This window comes from Drosophila grimshawi, unplaced genomic scaffold (genome assembly GCF_018153295.1).
Source record: "Drosophila grimshawi isolate 15287-2541.00 unplaced genomic scaffold, ASM1815329v1 contig_44, whole genome shotgun sequence".
NCBI lineage: Eukaryota > Metazoa > Arthropoda > Insecta > Diptera > Drosophilidae > Drosophila > Drosophila grimshawi.
The window spans coordinates 6,645,537-6,665,238 of record NW_025063240.1 but is presented as its reverse complement, the minus strand read 5'-3'; the positions used below and the strand labels follow the sequence as shown (position 1 = coordinate 6,665,238).

Sequence of the window (19,702 nt, the reverse complement as noted above, 5' to 3'; positions counted from 1 at the left end):
GTAAACTATAGAAATTAGCTAGGAATCCGACAAGAAGTGATAATTTAAGTATGCCTAACATCATTGTGCATACATAGATTACATAATTATACATACATACATATCTATAGAGCAACCATATCGATGCACATATTTAATTAGTAAGTGCTGTTAAACTGCAAACTATGAACTAAGTTGATTTGTTTACCACTCGACTGAGTGACATCGTACATCGTACAATCTGTGCATCATTTATACAAGTTGTATATGGATATATCACAGAAAACACTGGTTATCAAGTTTTTTAGCATTAATTCAACTCCATCCCAAGTACACCAAGCATACTTTTTACCCATATGACAACTGTTTGAATTGTAGTGTTTCCGATTTCAATATTAATTCTAATAGTTTAAGATACATTTTGAAGTGTTTTTTGTTTCTTTCTTGTGGTATTTGAGTTGATGTAAATTAAGTGTGGTTAAGCTCATAATAACCACATACTATGTTGATGTAGATGTATGTATGCATGCATGTATGTATGTTATGTATGTATGTGTGCACACTTAGCGTAAATGTGGTAATTAAATAACTGTTTAATGTATGCACAACTTTATACAGCGAGACAGATAGAGATAGATACAAAGTGAGTGTGAGAGAGTGAGAGCACCATGCGAAATACAAATGTATCTTTGTTTGTTTTGAGTACCGAAATGTTCTAAGTTTTTGCTTTTGTTTTAGCTGTTTGCCGTTTGCTGTTTGCTGTTTGCCGTTTGCCGTTTGCTTTCTTGGTGGCTCTGTTGTTGTGGAGTGTCATGTTCGAGTCATTAAACTCAATGGGGTAATGACTCAAATCCCACTGCATGGCAAACTGTTGTCGTGTGAGTCTCGCAACTTGGAGACGGCATTTTCAAATTGATGAGTGTAAATATGCTAATTAAAGTTATAAAGTGAAAATAATTTACGATATGGTAGGAAATTAAGTTTTATTGCCATACTTAAGCTACATTTATTGCAAACTAATTAGTGTGTTATCGTAATCGTAATCGTTATCGTTATCGCTATTGTAATTGCATCTCACAAACGATGCTGTGGCGATATTTGCACTTGTCCACTTGGGCCTGGTTATTGAAATATATATTTGGTATCGGCATCTAATGTGTAATGTGATTGAAAGGGCCTTACGAATTTGAGCGATTGCTCGTTAGATAGCTGCTGCTACTATTGCTACTGTTATAGATATTATTACTATTGTTATTGTTGTTGTTGGTGTTGGTGTTGTTGTTGTTGTTGTTGTTATTGTAAAGCATTGAACCCATGGATGTTACCGCTACCGGGCCGGGCCCTGTATGTAGCGTAGAGCTGCTGCTGTTGCTGTTGCTGCTGTTGTTGCTGTTGTGATGATTGTGATTGTTGTTGCTGTTGTTGGTGCTGTTGTGACTGATCAATTTCATGTTTGGAGGCGTCTGTGGCGGCGTATCGGGCTGAATCTCGGTAAACCCCACCCTCTGCTGATGATGATAGGCCGTCTGGCTGGAACTCGAATGCAACACTTGCAGCTGGGAGAGCTCGCGATGCATATTGATAGGCGTCTTGGTATGCATGCCCATGGCCTCGGTGTACGCCGTAGGTATCCGCGAATATGGCGATGCGGCGGCGTAACTGCTCATCATACTCAGCGGCGAACCGAGCTCGACTTGCGGCCCCATAATCTGTGTCGCAGCCTGCAGATGATGCTGCTGTTGCTGCTGCTCCGGATGCTGCAACTGCTGCTGCTGCTGCTGCTGCGTCGGATGCGTGGGATGCGTGGGTGAATCGGGCAGCAGGGGCAACACTTGGGATTGTTGTTGTGTTTGCTGCTGCTGTGGATAGAAATTCTGGCCGAGATATACCGTAGGCGGTGGTGTCTTGCAGGCGACTGTGTCGGCCACACTCCAGATTTTGGGCTTGCTCGCCGGCACCGGTATGCCACAGTCTCTGCTCAGCTGGTTTTTTTGAACGGTATATTCACTGCCACCAACACCACCACCACTGCCACCACCAACGTCCTGGCCATGACTCTGCACATAGCCCGGATTGTAATAAACGCCAGTTGCAGTCTGCTGCTGTTGTTGCTGTTGCTGCTGGTGCTGCTGCTGTTGTTGCTCCTGCTGGGCGTGCGCCTGTGCCTGTGCCTGGGCCTGTGCCTGGGCATGGACATGGGCATAGGGATTGTAGGAGTGCGCCGGATGCGGATTGAAACTGGGCGCACCATATGGTGGCATGCCCCTGATGGCCAGCAAATTCTGCGGCTCACGCTCCAGCTTCTCCTCAATGTCCAGATCCTTGTCAGACTTGTTGTTGGCCAGCTCAGATTTGATACGTTGATGGCCCGGATCTGGGTTGAATTAAAGTTGGGAGAGACAAAAGACAGCAGAACAGAGACAAAAATTAAATTAAATTAATTTCAAGTCGCAAAGCGGAAGTAGACAAGTTCTTAGAGCACTACAAAACTTGGCACTTGGCAGTTGCCACTTGCCTCCCAACAGTCGAACAGCCAACAACTAACAGCTGGCAACTGGCAACTGGCAACTGGGCGTTTGCCTCGTCTTTGGCAGGCGCAGGGCAAAAACCCTTGAAATTGTTGGTGGGCGTTGATGCGTGCAACCCTTCGCGCCGTTTGCCTCGACGCAGAAAGCTTTCAGCAACAAAATGCTTCGGCTTCCGCCAACTCCACTCCCAGTCCCCACCCCTGCCCCGCAGCAAACGGCGTTCCTCGAGCGGCAAAATAGGAATTCAGTGCAAGTCAAGTCGCCAAGTCGAGCAAGGCCGCTTTCATCCACATGGAAGGACAGAGTGCGAGAGAGGGGGGAGAGAGGGGAGAGTGCGGGCGCAAGGCCACTTTGCCAACAATGTGCTGTCAACTTCCGGGGAGGATGTCGCCTAAGCAGTCAGACAAATAAACGGACAGACGGATGGTCAGACAGAAGGGCGGACGGACGGCGGACGGCGGACGGCAGACCGAGAAGACAAAGATTGCATAACATTCGTTTCGCCACATAAATTGTACTTAAAAGGCCGCTGCCACAAATCTGTAGTTTGGGGGGCCAACACAGGGCACGAAGGGTCAGAAAGCGACAGGCACTAAAATCGTTGGAGCTGGGCCGTTTAGAAAAACAATACAAATACGACCTTAAAATGATATCAAGCCCCAATCGCGCAATTTTTAACGGAAAAAAAAACACACTTGACTTCAAACACTTGCTTAGGTCAATGACATGGAGACAGCGAAAGGGGAAAAGAGGGAAAGAGGGTGGACAGATAAGGGGAGTGCAGGGCATCAAATTAGGTGACAGCTTACCAAATGTGTCGCTGGCTTGCAGCTTTGTGCCCTCGATGGGCTCCTTGTCCTTCTCATCATCAGACATCAGTCCGTCGTCATCGTCTTCCGTCTTGTTTTTTGGTTCCCACGTCATTTTATTCTCCTTTTTCAGACGACGTCGTGCATTCGCAAACCATGTGGAGACCTGTGTCAGCGTCATCTTTGTGATGATGGCCAGCATAATTTTCTCGCCTTTAGTCGGATATGGGTTCTTCTTGTGCTCGCTCAGCCACGCCTTCAATGTGGCAGTCGATTCACGTGTGGCATTCTTGCGGCGAGAGGCGAGATCATAGTTGGGCCCATAGCTGCAATTGAAAGCATTCATTCAGAATATAAATAAATAGTTCGCTCACTAAAGACTTGTCTGACAGCAACTTGAAAACCATACATAACTATTCCGGTGACAACGCCCTGATATATTGGATAAACATCGAGTGTTTCTTCCGGTAAATCGGACGTGTCCAGACCTTGCCCATATCAGTGCCCTGGCAAATAGCACTGTTGGTCGCCACACCTTCATCAGCTAAACAATTATCTACATTCAAGTCAAGGCGACACTTTAAAGCCAAAAGCCAAGTGAAATATTGCAAAGTGCACACAACTCAGTACATTGGGACAAAGGCAATTAAAAAGTGTTTATAAAATGCGAAAAGAGCATTATAATTGTGAAATTAAATATAAATACTTCATTAATTAAATTATATACAAAAAATAGATACATACATTAAACTGCAATTAAATTCATTTTTAAAAAGGCAATTGACACGAAAAGCATACAGTTTATAATATATAAGTTCGGAGAATTTTTTCGTATCATATTATTACTTTTTAGAAACTAACTCAGACTAAATTTAACCTTTAATTCAAAATTTCTGTGATTAGAATATTATTTTTCAGTCGGCGCAATAAATAATTATACACTATAGACAGATCAGAATCAGATCAACAAATGTATACTTAATCTCTTATATATTAAAACCGACCTCGGTAAATCGAATGTCATAGCTTTATAAACTCCTTTTATATATATTTTTTAAAATTATAATTTATTAAAGCAAAGCTTGAATATGGCTTAAAGCGCAACTCCTTAACTAAATGATTGAAATTCATAACTGTTTAAGACTCAGTTTTGCTTTTCTTCACTCAATTTTTCTAGACCGCGTACGTGTTGCACTTTTGATTCACAAAATTCCGCTCCACGGAAAAAAAATGAAAAAAAAAGCGAAACGCACAATAAAAACCGCGACAGAAGAAACGCCCTGGGAATTTTAATCTGTGCATTTGTAACTTCCTTCCGCCCAGCTCACCACACAATCAACAACCGCGTCCCTTCCAGCCATAAACTTATTGAGTTTAGTATATTTTTTAAAAGCATCGCTTGCTTAGGGCTAGAGGGTTGAGTATGGGATGGGATGGGATGGGAAGGGAGGGGAAGGAAAGGCGTTAAGGAGTACAAGCGCGATACCCTTGCAGATTGTCTACGCTCGGTGCCACAGTTTAAGCCTGTTTTGGGCCACTTGCCAGTTTGCCAGGAAAAACCTTTTGTGGTGATAAAAATAAAATAAATACAAAAAAAAAAACAAAAAAACTCAGCAGACGGTGCCTGAAAACTTTTGGTCGCCGGCCCATGAAAACATTTTAAACTCGCTTAACTTTCCTTAGTGGCGCAATTGTTTTTTTGTTATTGTTTGTTTTCTTGGATTAGAGACTCACCCATAAGCGGCCAATGTGGGATCATAGGAATAATATCCACTAGTTGATTGCAGACCAGCCGAGGTCCAAGCATTCATATCGGAACCAGAGCTGCCATCCTTCATGCCATAGGGATTACTCTAAAATTAAACCAAACACACAATTTATAGTTAGTCATCGATTGAGGAAAAGCCAGTCAGGCTGAGCCGATAACATGCGTGTAAGCTTCCGCTAATTGCCTACTGGAGTAGCCGGTCGACAGATCGCAGCAGATCAAATGAGATGGTACCGTTCAGAGAAACCTGATTGCAAAATCGCCACCTGTCAACTTACATTCAGCATGGACTTCTGCCCACTGCACTAATCCAATTAGATGCATATCAAACACTTACCAGAGGCGAATAGAAGGCCGAGTTGTCGACACCAATGCTAGGATAGGGATTCTGCTCGTTGGATGGATACGGTCCACCGTAGACTCCAACGCCAGCGGAAGGTAACGCCATGCGAGAATAGCCACCGAGGGTTAAACGCGCCGAATCGTATTGGCACGAGCAGACCGTTTGACCCGAGACGGGATCAGTGATGATCGGTCGTCCGTTTTCGCAGCAGGACATGGTATTGGCAACACGGACATGCGCCTCCAGAGCACTGCTCGAGACGCCGCCGACGCCGGCAGCAGAGGCATCTGTTTCTGTGACGCTGCCGCTGCCGCCGCCGCCGCCAACAACATCGTTGCCAACTGCATCTGCATCCGTCGGCGCTGTGACCGTCGAGACTGTAGGGCCCGCATTGTTGGACGTTTGCGAAATTGCACCTGGACTGACGGGGCCGGTGATGCCCGTCGTTGTCGAGCCGCCCGAGGGACTGAGCGAGGCCTCATTTGTGCCGGACAGTGGCGATGGCACCGAGCCCCCACCATGTCCGCTCTGACTGTCGCCGGTCGCAGTCGCCGCACCGCCAAGTAACTAAAAAGAGTGGAGCAGTAGATGAAGATACAACTTGAACAAAAAGTCAAATATATATATATATAAATAAAAATACAAAAATTAAAAGGCGAAAAGGCGAAAAAAGGTTCGCAATGGTACGATTCTTAAAACAGGTGATGCGATCAAGGACGCCTCGCGTTCGGTCTAAGGACAGGCATAGGGACAGGGGCTGAGGTAGGGGCCGGGGTATGCGGTTGAGGTAAGGGTTGTTTGCTCGAGAGTGCCGAACCTTCAGGTCGAAATCAACAAAACAGATTAAGACGATAACTCCAAATGTCAAAATATTTTATTGGCTTGGCGCATTTTGCGATCCGTTCCATCTATTTTCACTTCATTAATTTTCAATTTATCACAGTCAGATTTCAGATACTGTTGTTATTGTTGTTGTTGTTGTTGGGGCTGTCGTTGCAAGAGTTCGAGCTCGGGCTTGAATTCGGGCTACGGCACGGTGTTGGTCTCGGTCTCGGTCTCGGTCTTGGTCTCGGTCTCGGATTCTCTGCCTCTTTGAAGAGGGTACGTTGCAAGTATCAGCGGACAGATCGACCGCTCGATTGAGTGTGGGCATTGGGCCGGGCAAGGCAAGGCAAGGCAAAAAGGGCAAGAAATTGAATGAGGCACTCAGGTATGCGCTTGCACGATAACCGCAACGAATCGCCGATTCCGATTGAAAGACGGTAAGACCTCAACGACTCAACTCTACTCAACTCAACTCAACTCGACTCAACTCGACTCGACTCACAACAGCAACAAGAAGAACAACAACAAAACAACAACAGGAGTAGCCTATAAGGCAAGTGCTAGATAACTCAGTAAATGCCAGAAAATCGAAAAAAGTCAATGAGCGTGAAATAAAGCAAATGGGCTAATCGAAATGCTCGCATTCAATGTGTCAGCTATCAGAATTCAACTGAATTTCATTTAACCGACAGTCTAAACATTAATTTCATTGTGTATCTATTTTTTTATTTGGAATCTCCCTCAAGTTAATGAATTATTAAAAACATAAATACAAATTTATCATTAGCGACGAGATACAAAAAGTGATAAGTTACCAAAATAAAAATATTAACTTAACCGATTACGCATCCTTTTTTACTGGCTACTGTTGGCCACTTCGGCTTCAATCAGAACTCGGCTACAGTAGTCAAATTTATGCTTTAAATAATAATGGTAATTCACAGGTGAACAAGCTGATTTTCAACACCTCCTGCAGGCTATCTAATCGCAAAGCAATTTCGTGCGGACACCAGGGCCGCAAAGCCTCCAACTTCCAACGAGTTGGAGTCGAGGGATCTGCCCGCTCCGCAACAAACGTGAAATTATTGCATAATGAAGGCGTTTTCATGAATGAAATCTAATGAATTCTGAATGAATGACCACTGGCCAGTGGCCAAAGCCACGCTGAACAGCCTGAACCGGCGACCAACTGTAACGACGCCGTCGAACAACACACAGCGATCCCAGCAAAAAACCACAACAAGTGACCGGCTTACCTCTCCCTTTCGCACACACACAAACACACACACTCTCCCACTATCTCTATCTCTCTCTCTCTCTTTCTAATGTACAAAACGCTGCGCGCGCTCATTTCTTATTATTCTTTATTTTTATATGCGATTCGAACATCAATTTCAGTTTTTGTGGTCGTCCATAAAAAACACATATCAGCGACGACAACGACACTGAGGACCCCGGACCCGAATAGCCAGCCAGCCAGCCAGCCAGCCAGCCTGCCTTCCGTCCGTCCGTCTGGCAGAGTGCGGTCCGGCGAAGCAGCCACCGGCCAGCGCTTATTATCGGCACGCAAGTCAGTTTATTTTTAATGATTCTCACTCACCCACTCTGGGATGCACTGTGGATGGTTCGCCAGCGGTTTGCTGGTGGTGCTGGTGGCGGAGGAGGAAGCGCAGCGCAGCGGCGAGTTTATCATGAGGTGGACACACAGACACAAGCACCGGAGAGGTTTTTGGTCTCGAGGGGTTTGTGGCACTGGCTTAAAGACGGCTTTAGTTACCACAATGCGGAAATGTTGCAAATGTTGCCAAGTGTTGGCAACTATTAAATATTGCCTTATAGTGCGCTGTTTTACGACTTCAATATTACGATAAACGGTGTGAACTGCATGTCCGCTTTGAAGTTTATGCCTGTCATGCCATGGCAAGGATATATTCACAGCCAGATATTCAAAGCAGGACACTCAATAAATTACTACTACCACAAAATACTACAACTGTTTCATTCAAAACTGTTTTCACTCAATCAATGAAGCAATTAATATGTTCAAATGTTTGTGGACTATATTTTTTATTTCCGACAGATAAAATAACTTAAATAATTCAGGGAAAGATACAAGAAAAATTTAAAATAGTTCAACACCCAAACATAAATATTACACTTAACCTTAATCTTAAGGATGCTATAAAATCATTATTGCTTTTACTGCCTTAATAAAAATGCTCTGCAGTTCATACCAATTTCGGAATGATATAAAATTATTATGGAATTAAAAGAATCCAGCTCAGGCATATAATCAGCGGCTCTTAAAATATGTAATAATTATAATATAAAAATATACATTTTCTGATATACTTGGCACAGTTTTTGACTGTGAATAACCCACACCATTTTCATACAAATGTTACCAGAATTTGCATATTTTATAAATAGCCGAAACAAATTTTAAAATTTGTCGATGCCAATAAATATTCAGTTAGTCAGTCTTCTGTTGTACAATTGCTTTGGAATACAACTATACAACTATCTCCACTTGAACTAAATTTAAGTGCAAATTAAAATTTAAATATCATTTACCGATGGGAAGGAAGTACAACAAAAAACACTAAGCTCGCTCTATTGGTTGCATGACCCAAGTTCAAAGCGAAACGAATGCCAAGCAGCCATCGAACCTTGCAACAGACAAGTAGTACAACATTTGCTCAAGCCGTTGCAAGTAAATGCAAAAACTTTGAAATTGGCAAATCGACAAGAAACGTTAAACTAAAAAGGCAAATACTCATCAAGCGTAATTGCACAAGTGAGCGGGCTCCCATTATTAGTGCCTTTGAAGTGCAGACAGACAGACTGTCAGACAAACCATATGTGCCGCCCACCTCCCACCTGCTACACTCCTGCTCCTGCTTCTGCTGCTCTCCTCTCCTCTCCTCTCCTCTTTGCAGTCCGCAGCGTTTGCGGCCACCCGCTCGGACCGAGATGTTTGGAAAAACTGTTGCCGTCACTTTATGGTTATTAATTTTATGATTTATGTTAAAGCTCACGAAACGCCTGCCCGTCGGTACGGTACGGTACGGTACGAGTACGGTCCGAGTACGGGTAGCGGTGCGGTCCAGTCCCTATCCCACCTAGCCAATGCCAATTCCATTCAATTGCCAATTGCTGCAGTGTGTGCGTGTGTGAATCAAAGGAGGCTGGGCTGTGAAGTTCCCCTTGTTGTTATTATTGTTTTTAAGTCCAAGTGTGTGTGTGCGAATGTGTGTGTGTTCGAGTGTGTGAATGTGTGTGCACACTGCTTGTTGTGGCTTGCTGTTGTTGCTGCCGTTTCGCTCTTGTTGCTGCTACTGCTGAAGATGCGTTTATGGATTTTTGTTTTTGCACTCCAAATAACAACAGCAACAACATCTAAACAAAGAGTCTGCAGCAACAAAAAACAAAAACAAAAAACAAAAAGTGATAGCTGCTCCGCAATAGGTTCCTTCTGACGCCAGTCGACTTGGAATTGCAACTGGCAACGGCGCCGACAGCACTAACGGGCCCAACAACAACAACAACAACAACAGCAGCAGCAATGACAAACAATAAGCGAAATTAAAAGGAGTATGAGCCGGAACAGGAGCAGGAGCAGGAGCTGAAGGCAGTGCTGAGCTTGGGTCTCTGCCGACATTTGGTTTTGGTTTTGGATGCGGCTCTGGGGCGCTGCTGCAGACTCGAGACTCGAGGCGACGCGTCGTGGCATTTGGCATATTCTCACATTCATCCAGCAGCCAGCAGCCAGCAGCCAGTGCCAGGCAAAAGCAAAAGCAATACCCATACCCATGTCCATTCCTTGCCAATACCAATACCAATCCAAAATACCCATAGCTCTGATGCGTGTTTTTGCTAATGCGAATAAGTTGCTGTTGCTGTTGCTGCTGCTGCTGTCTGCTGCTGCTGTAGTTGTTGCTGTTGTGGTTGCTGTGCGCTCCTTTTATTGAATTAACTTCAGTTTCAGTAGTTGCTGTAGTCGTCGTCGTCGTCTTCGTCGTCCCAGTTCCCAGTCGCCAGTTGCCAGTTAGCAGTTCCTGCAACGGCAGGAGCAACTCTTTGTTTTCAGCGTGCCAGTGGCTTTCAATGTTTGCATTAAAAATTCATAAATCAATTATGGAATGCACACGGCAAAATATTAGTTTTTTCTCGCATCGGACCAGGCCTACGCAACGTGGCAGGAAGGACACATGGACATGTATGGATGTATGCATGTATGTATGTGTGAAGCAACTGGCTGTGCCTCGGCCACTGCCTGGGAATTTGAGTTATTTTGCCATGAAATGCGTGAACTGCTCCTCGCAATGGCAAGTTGACAATTCTGTCCCTGGACCCAGGAGCTGCTGCAGCCGTTGATTAAATTTATTAATTTACACACAAACATACATACGTGTATATATATATATATTATATATATTGAATTCGTCAACGATTTTTGTATGTCATATTTGGGATGCCGAATTGGCGTTGAAATTAAAATTAAATTAAATTAATGAATACGACTCTTGGGTAGATATAAGTCTGTTTGTATGGGTGTTTTTGTATATATTACACAAGTCGCAACTGGAATTTATTAAACACAAGCTAAAAATAGGCTTTTATTTAAAGCTTATTTGACGACGGATTAACTGCCAAATAAATTGTTTGACAATTTATAAACCCTCCGTTTAGTTTCTTGATTTTCAACGGAATTTCACTAGACGCAGATAACCAAAATTTGATGTTATTTTCCATAAATTATTATTTTTTATTCGCACTAATATTTTGCAGACACCAGAAAAATATGATGTGCAGGTAATATTTCGAATTTAATTTTATATGGCTATATAAATCACGATGTGTGTTTATTTATATGTTTTGAAAACAAATCAAAAACAATTTTTTGTTTTGTGCAAATAGTTTAAAAATATAGAAGTTTAATTTAATGTTTATGTGATCGAATCAGACAAAATGATGCCATAAATTATATTTTATTATATCAATAAATATATTAAACAGTCCCAATTAAAATGTAAACAACATAACAATTCAACATTAACTGCGAATAGATGAAACACAACAAATCCTGAGAAAGTGCATTTTGGGCTTATAAGTGTCAAAATTTGAATGCTTTGCAATAATCTTTTAAGCTTAACGAACTTTTAATGTATGCAAATTGAAGAGAATACAAATTAAACCAGTTCTGACGACAACAGAATTAAGCACACAAAAAACACAAACCAAGAAATCCCGGCAACAAAAATAGCTGCAACACAATTTGGCCAGCAGAAGGAAGCAGCTGAACACAGAGCACAGTGTGGCAAAATGAAGAAAAAGAGGATGAGTTGTAGGAAAAGTAGGCCATACTTTCCACTTTGCACATCCGCAGACATAATTTGAGTCGATAATCTGAGCGTTCATTATTTTAATTATTGCAATTTACCAAGTTTTGCATATTAAAACAAACGACGAGCCATTCGATTCGCTTAGACAGCAATTTATGTGAATAGGCAGAGGCAGTTAAAGGCTATAAGAATATATATATATATACATATTTATGGCACATTCAACTATAAAGGGGTAATATATTAACGACACTCACTGTATAGGCTCTGCTCTGCCATAGTAATGGCTGCCACACATACACTCACACACACACACACACACACACACACACACAGAAACCAAACCTCAGCTAACTAATTTGAATTACTGAACTTCACATTTACTGAACTTCCCTTTGCCCACTCCCCTCAAATTCCAGTGGCCAAGTAATTATCGTCCGAAGTCAATGCAGCCGTTGGCCAGAACGTTGACGACGGCGACGGCAATGGCGATGGCGACGGCTGCATAATGTCCTAAATTGTGCAACACTTGCTTGGGGCGTCTATTAACGGCTGATGGTCAGTAGCTGTATATGTATATGGCTTGAATATTCATGCCCCATTACCGCAACATAAAATCTGAATTTATGTTCATTTCAAAAACGGCGCCGTCGCCATTTGCATATGTGAATAAAACTGCTAATAATATATATATTAATGTGTATATACTAAATCCAATAAAATTATATTCTTTTAAATATTGCTAGTGCATGTTTAATTAAAAAATAATTATAGTATTTTAAAAAAATATATATTTTCGTGTAACCAATTTGTGACTAAAACCTTTAAGTTCTAGTGAGAAAACCGGAACTATTCATTAGTCGCTTGTTCGAGACGTTTTTCAATGAATTTTTTAGAATTCAAGAATATCCAATTACAAATGCGCTTATCCTGAAATCAGATATATTTCCATAGCCAATAATAAAAAGTCGAGACCACAGGTTAAATAACTAAATAACTAATTAAAAAGCCTGGTTTATTCAGGAGTCGTTTGCTCGAAACATTTTGCAACGAATTTTATAAGTTGGAATAATATCCAAAAATATTGATATTACTGCATTCATATATCTCTCCAAAGCCTATAATATTTGTTGGTAATATGAGTTTGACTTGATAAACCTGCGATTTCACATGCTCAGAATTTAATCAGATATTGTTGCATGAAGGCAAGATAAGACGGAATATTCAATATCTAATTCTCATTGAAAATGTTGCTTCTAATGAAAAATCGTCATTTTATGGAAACTAAAAAGCATGTAAAATATAGAGAATTTTCTATCGTGACATATTTTTTAGCGTGTTGTCCTCGCTTACCTGATTTGCCGACGGGTAACCATATCCAAACTGCGCATATGCAGCCATTGTCGCGTTCGTCTTCGACGCTGAACTGTTAACGGCAACGGCAACGGCAACGGCAGGTTGAACAATTGGAGAGCTCAGCGTGGGGCGCCCGCGCCCTGCAAGGATATTCTGATGATGCTGCTGCTGCTGCTTCTACTGCTACTGTTGTTGTTGTTGTTGCTGTTGATAAGGGGTTGGCTGGCTGGGTGGCTGCAACTCGGTCGGGTCAGGAGAGTGGGTGGTGGGAGCTGAAGATGGATGCGGATGTGTATATGGAGATGGGAGATGGGAGCTGGGAGCTGAAGGATGGTGGATGGTGATGTTGTCGTTGTTGTTGTTGTTGTTGCTGTTGTTGGCGGTGGTGGCGTGCGTGCTCGACGCGAAGCGCGGCTAAGCACTCTGGACGCTTTTGTTGTTTGTTGGTTTGTTGGCTGCTGCTGTGTGCGATTGTTGTTGTTGTTGCTGTTGCTGCTGCTGCTGTTGTTTGTTGTTTGTTGCTCTTGTTGTGTTGTTGGCCTTGTTGAAAATTGATAAAACAAATTGTCGATGTCGAGCAGTTCTGTTAATGTCGCCGGAGCCGGAAAATGTTTTGTTTGTTTTTTTGTGTGACTTTGCGTTTTTATTCTTTTACTTCGTTTCAATTCTTTTTTGTTGGTTATTTATTTTTATTTGTATTTTTATTGACATTGACTGTTTACAGGCGCGACAGCATACAAATCGTCCTCTGATGCTGGACACTGGTTATATTTACTTAGTTGCTAACGTTATTCGAGTACGGGTCGGTGTCCGGGTCCGGTTTTAGGTCTGGTCACGGGTCACTTTCGACACGGCTTGACTTGGCGACCGGGGCCAAAAGGTTGTGCCGAGTATCACTCCAAAAACATGTGTTTCTACTTGTGTTTCTCTTTCGTTTTCGTATTTGATGTATTTTGTAGATCGCTTTGGTCAATAAATTTAAGTAGTTGAAGTTAATACCTTGTACTAATTTATTGTGTTAAGTATATATTTATTGACACGCCTATAGATTATTGCACAAACACTTTTCTTTTATTTTTTTTTTTTTTTGTTATTTACGGCTTAGTTTTGGTTTTTGCACCGATCGTCATTGAAACGAGTTCAACACACACACACACACAGGCACACACACACAACCTGTCTGTCTGTCTTGTTGTCTGATTGTCGGCCAGTTTGAGTGGCGGCCTCTCAACGTTGACGCTTCTGAATTCGAGTCTGAATTCGAGTCACAGTCGACAGGCACAGCTGAGATGTGCGCCTTTGCCTATTCGCGTTTAAACACAAACTGGTCTGTCGCTGCCACAAACAGCCCGTTCAGGGGCACAAGGCCGATTCGACTCGACAACGACAACGACAACAGCAACGGGAGAGCGAGAGCGAGAGAGAGAGAGAGAGCTAGACGGCACTAGTATGGGGGAGCGAGCAAATGAATGTTGTGGCTGTTGTCGATTGTCGGTTGTCGGTTGTCGTTCCAACCAGAGAGAGCGCAATGCATGCGCCGTCTCATTCAAGCGATTGCTCTCCTCAGATGGGTGGAAGCGAGATGGGAATCACAATTCCCATTGCCGCTCAGGGGCTGTTGCCGTCGACAACGCCCACCTCCGCGACTGGAAGGGCTGAGCAACGGCCAAAGCAGCTGCAGCTCAACAACGCATGTTGTATTTCCAGTGCTTCCCCTTTTTGGCTGACACTGGAAACATTTTTATGGCGGACTGCGATCGAAAGGCTTCGCACAGTTTTCAGTTTCTTCCGCAACTCCTTGTTGTTGTTGTTATTGTTATTGGTTGTTGTTGTTATTGTTGTTGTTGATACTATAAGTAACACACAGAAACAAACGTGCTGACTGCAGATACATATTCTTGTTAAATCGACAACATTTAATAAATCAAAACATAGAAACTATATTTAGCAGTTGCATGCTTATAAATATTATAATGTGCAAGTGTTTTGTAAGCAGGATCAATATAACTAAAAGTTCACAGCAGGATCAATAGAATTCGTTACTTTTATTAATCCGATTTCTGACATATAACAATGGGATCTTAGTAGAAAGTTAATTTATTGACTATATGTACTTTTTTGTATTATTAAATGCATATTTATTATATGTGCACATGTGTTTTAAAATCATTATTTAATAATAACTCAAGATTACACAACTGAATCCCGCCGGTTGTGACTGTAACTAATATTAATCTGTTAGGGAATACCATCTAAATAATTTCTTACGAGTTGAAACAATATGATTTATTATTGATAAGTTTTTCAAAGTTCGCACAGAGTCAATGGATTTAATATTCCTTTTTAACAACAGTCATTTGCATTTTAAGAATTGTATTTTTAAATCGAATTGGCTAATAAAATCTAAAAATATATAAGCGCTGAATAGAATTTGTATTAATTTTATTTTTATAGCCATTTAGCTAATAAAATCGAAAAGTATATAAATAAGATTTATGGAATGCAAAATTTAATTCTAATTTATTTATATTCGGAAATATCTGGTATTTTAATGGACAATAAAATGCAATTGAGAGGGAAATCTAAAATCCAGTTAATTTGTTTTCTATTACGAGTTTGGATATACCATTAAAACATTTGTTTATTTTTTGATAATAATATAATACGATATTTCTCTTAAATTAATTTACATTGTAATATTTTTTTGTCGTTGTATCCACAACCAAATATAAATACGAAATCCAATGCGTTCATTACAATAAATGCTAAATATTGTATGCCCTAATTTATTTTTAAAACTAAATATTTTACAACTTGTAAATAAAACTTATAAAAATAGTGGTTACGCATTTAAAAAAAACAGCCTTTTCTAAGGATTCGAGAGCCGTTTCATAGAACGCTGCCAAATCAACGAAATTAATTGGCCTTTCCCGATCGTCAGACGAAACCGAATGTGTGCTTGGAGTGTTACAAAAAACAAACAATTCAATTTCAAAATGGAAATTTAACTCCTCGGGCACTTGAAATGGGCACAACCACTTCCATTGCATTCTAATTTATGAAAGATCGGCGATGGTATTTTTGGTGGAATTCTTGTAAGACGAGACGTGACTGTATTTTGTGTGTTTTTTTGGGTGTTAACGCGACGTCATTTATAATGAATGTAAGTAAATGCATATGGGCAAGAAATACTAGCTGAAGTGAGGGCAGGTCCTGATGGACTCTTTCCTCGCTGTACCCTTGAGTGTCTGAGTGCCAGATCGTGTTAATAGTCATTTTGTTGGGCTGGACACTGAATACACTTGGTGGCGCCAAGAAATCCAAAGAAGAAATCCATCGACTGCTTAACTTAAGTTTGCACAAGAACAGTTGCCATGTGTCTTGGCATCGGATTTGCTTGTGAGAATTTTCGCAGATGTTGCACTTCATTTAACAACAGAGGGAAATCAGCATGGGACTAAAAACGATTGTATTTGCATTTTGTCAAACAATAACTCGTCCATTTTTGGACAACATGCAGATTATATTGAAAACAATTTAAATGTAGATTTTAGCGTTAACAGATAATAGTATGCCTTTGCATCAGGTAGATGAGGGAAGGCCACACACGTATCTACATACACACAGTGTTGTCTGCGTGTGTGTGTGTGTTGTGTGTGAGTGTGGGGTAAGAGTGTGAACGCACGACAGCAGCAGCAGCTGCACGAATGGGAGTTGCAAGCTCTCATTTCATCCCATTTATCCTGCTGCTGCCTCCTCATCCTCCCCCTTCTCGACTGCTGTGCTTCCTCTTGCTTAAGTGTTGTTTCATGTCACCTGGAAAGCAATTGGACATGAAATTGTCGCTTTTCAGTATGTGGCACACACACACACACACGCTGACAGTGTCTGATGTCTGATGTGCTTCACAAAATCTTCTCAAATTGAAATCTTCTCCACTCCTCCGCACTTTGCGCATCAGCCCATACCGGAAAAGTAATAAAATATAAAATCCCTATGCCCAAATAACGACAAATGATAAAGTCACCGGAACACGCACAAAAAGGATGAATACATCTAAACAGAAACTATGCAAATTGCTTTCAATAAATTTGTATATGCCTTGAGCCCGTGCTTCGGGTTTGGGCCAGACGACAAGTGACACCAAAGATTTTGTGGCAAATTGTAGGAATCCTTGCGCAAACACACACACACACACACACACACAAAGACACACAGACATCCGCAGAGCAGACAGAGCACCTAGCACTTATGGCCATTTTAATTGTTTGCTCGGAGTGATGGCAGACACCTTGGAGTCGTCGCAGTTGGGGGCTAGAGCCAATGAGTTTGCTGTCACCAATCACACCACTCGTGTGGACATTGTTATCAGTTGCACACTGATATGGTATCGTATCGTATCGTATCGTGGTATCAGCACCTGGCATCTTATCGACCACTTCAAAATGGGATTGTTGCTCAAACAGAAAAAAAAAACTAAAAAACAAACGAAACGCACACATACAGAACACTTTTCCAAACATTCATAAATGGAAACATATTTACTCACTTTTCAAAAACAAATCAACAAATCGGTGCTCTTTGTGCTGTTCAAGTGCCCGCCGTTGACGCAGCCCGACGCCCGACGCCCGTACCCAAAAACCTGGGTAGAATGGAACTGTAGCCGGTGTCAAAGTCAGAGAATTGTGGGACCCTTAACCAGAATGCCAGAATAACAGAAATACCCCGCGCGTGCGTTCCTCTTTTGTCGGCATTGCCGACAACAACAACAACAACAACAAGAACAGAGTCACGATTGATTGCCGCACCGATTGACGCTGATTTCTAATTTCCAATTGGTTTTTGTTGAAACACACACACTGCACACACACACACACACACACAACACACGCACTGCACACACAACATATTATCTACTGGCGTGATAAGTGGCCCACGTTTCGCCCGGCAGTAATTATGCGACTAAGTAGATGTAGATGCTTAGTATGGACAGCTGCCGTGCATCCGCATGCAACACGACAGCGTTGTCAGTGGCATGCCCCACGATTCCGGCCACTTTTTGACGATATCAGTTTGATTTCGCACGATTTATGCCGTTACACATATTTCTTATTTGCCGATCAAAAGTCGTATTTCAATTTTGAGCACGTAAACGAACACTTGACTTGACTCGGAAAAGTAACAGTTCAATATCGAATTTAACGCTGGCTTAGTCTTCAAATCATATCCCAAATCGGTTGTATATTCAAGATTCTATTTCATATAAAAATATAAATATTTGCCCATAAATTAACTCATATTAATTTCAGCAGTCAAACACCGACCCAAAAGTTAAGGCTCTCCAGAGAGCGGACTTTCTACTTTATTGGGATTAATTGGGTATAAGTATGCACATGACAACATTATACCTGTGTGTGTTTTGCATACACTCACACACTCACACACACACATACACTCACACACACACACACAGCATTAAACCTGGCGATGTCTGCCTTGTAAATATGCAAAGTCGAACAAAGTTTAACCGTATACTCCTAGGAGAATAACTTTTACATTTCGTATAAATTGTGTTGTACTTTTTGTTACACTAATCTGCAAAAGCAAGCCATTTTTTATTTATGCAAGTTTTCATTGAAAATATATTGTAATATTGTAATCTAACCTTTAATATACTTTTTTGATCGATAATCAAGTTGGTAAACTTTTCCTGTTGTTTTTCAAATTTTACCTGGATAACGAACAAGTTGTCAACTGATATTTTTAAAATTAAAACGGACTTTTTAAATATTATAACTTGATTTAGAAATCTGGATTGCAAATAAGATTGAAAGTTTTGTGAATAAATTCATTTTCAAATGACGAAAAATCTTGGCATTTGATTGACTAAATAGCAAGAATAATTATATATTTATTATATTATTTGAACATCTAGTTCACGGGATGTGACACGACGCACTCTATATACAACCCAATAATGTATCTAAGTCTTTGTTTCATCTCAAACTGACTATGATTAGGGATATCTTTGTATACTTTACATAGTGAATGATCTACAGTCGGCTTAAGAACTCCACACTATGATGATCTAATTACGCATAGTGATTAATCACCCCTCCGCAAATTGTTTTTTAATAAACAGCGCTGACGTTGTCAGATTGCGACCTCGTGTTGCACACATAGCACTGCGGTGGCAAGAGCAAGATTCATGTTTGCCACCCAGCTAGTTTAGCAATTGCGAATTTCAAAATTAAATTCCATGTCATTCCGTGTAAATCATTTGCAAAATGATGCGAATCCGCATCGCGGAGACCGTGGCAATTTATCAAAAATAAATCATTTTAAAGAGTTCCCTGATGGTGATCCATGGCCAAATGCTGTTTGCCAGCGCGAATCCGTATCCGAGTCTGTGGCCCCCATCCGTAAACGTGTCGGACCGTCATTCAAGTACATACCTGTCGCCAGACTCCGGTGGCTGCCAGCCAGGCCTGTGATAAATGGCAGATTAGTTTGCGAATTTTAGAGCGCGAAGTGCGACACCAAAATGTCCATGTCAAGCACCCCAGAGTGCATATATGTATATTTATGCGTAACACAGTAATTAGTGATTAAGTTGATGTAATGTGCGACGCACTCGTGCACCCCAAAATAAACTAAATAAATATTATAGTAAATAAGTACGTACATTTATGCCCGGCATTTGAGTCGCTTTATTTCTTTATTTAGCCAGAGATGCCCGGATGTCTTCC

At 41.4% G+C, this 19,702-nt stretch overlaps 1 protein-coding gene across 1 annotated transcript; it reads right to left on the bottom strand.

The window, feature by feature from the left end:
* Positions 1-729: 729 nt before the first annotated feature.
* Positions 730-13,405, bottom strand: LOC6557134 (homeobox protein caupolican). The gene is made up of 5 exons (XM_032743096.1): positions 12,951-13,405; positions 5,422-5,994; positions 5,051-5,169; positions 3,317-3,642; positions 730-2,353 (listed from the first exon to the last, which is right to left on the bottom strand). Exons 1-5 carry the CDS (start codon positions 12,996-12,998, stop codon positions 1,158-1,160), a joined length of 2,262 nt encoding a protein of 753 aa, XP_032598987.1. The 5' UTR covers positions 12,999-13,405; the 3' UTR covers positions 730-1,157.
* Positions 13,406-19,702: the final 6,297 nt, after the last annotated feature.

Excerpts from the sequence above, each read along its gene's own strand:
- LOC6557134 (XM_032743096.1), bottom strand. The coding sequence starts at position 12,998 with ATGGCTGCATATGCGCAGTTTGGATATGGTTACCCGTCGGCAAATCAG. Across the intron at positions 5,995-12,950 it reads GTTACCCGTCGGCAAATCAG|TTACTTGGCGGTGCGGCGAC; the intron begins GTAAGCGAGGAC and ends CACTCTTTTTAG. Across the intron at positions 5,170-5,421 it reads CGGCCTTCTATTCGCCTCTG|AGTAATCCCTATGGCATGAA; the intron begins GTAAGTGTTTGA and ends GTTTAATTTTAG.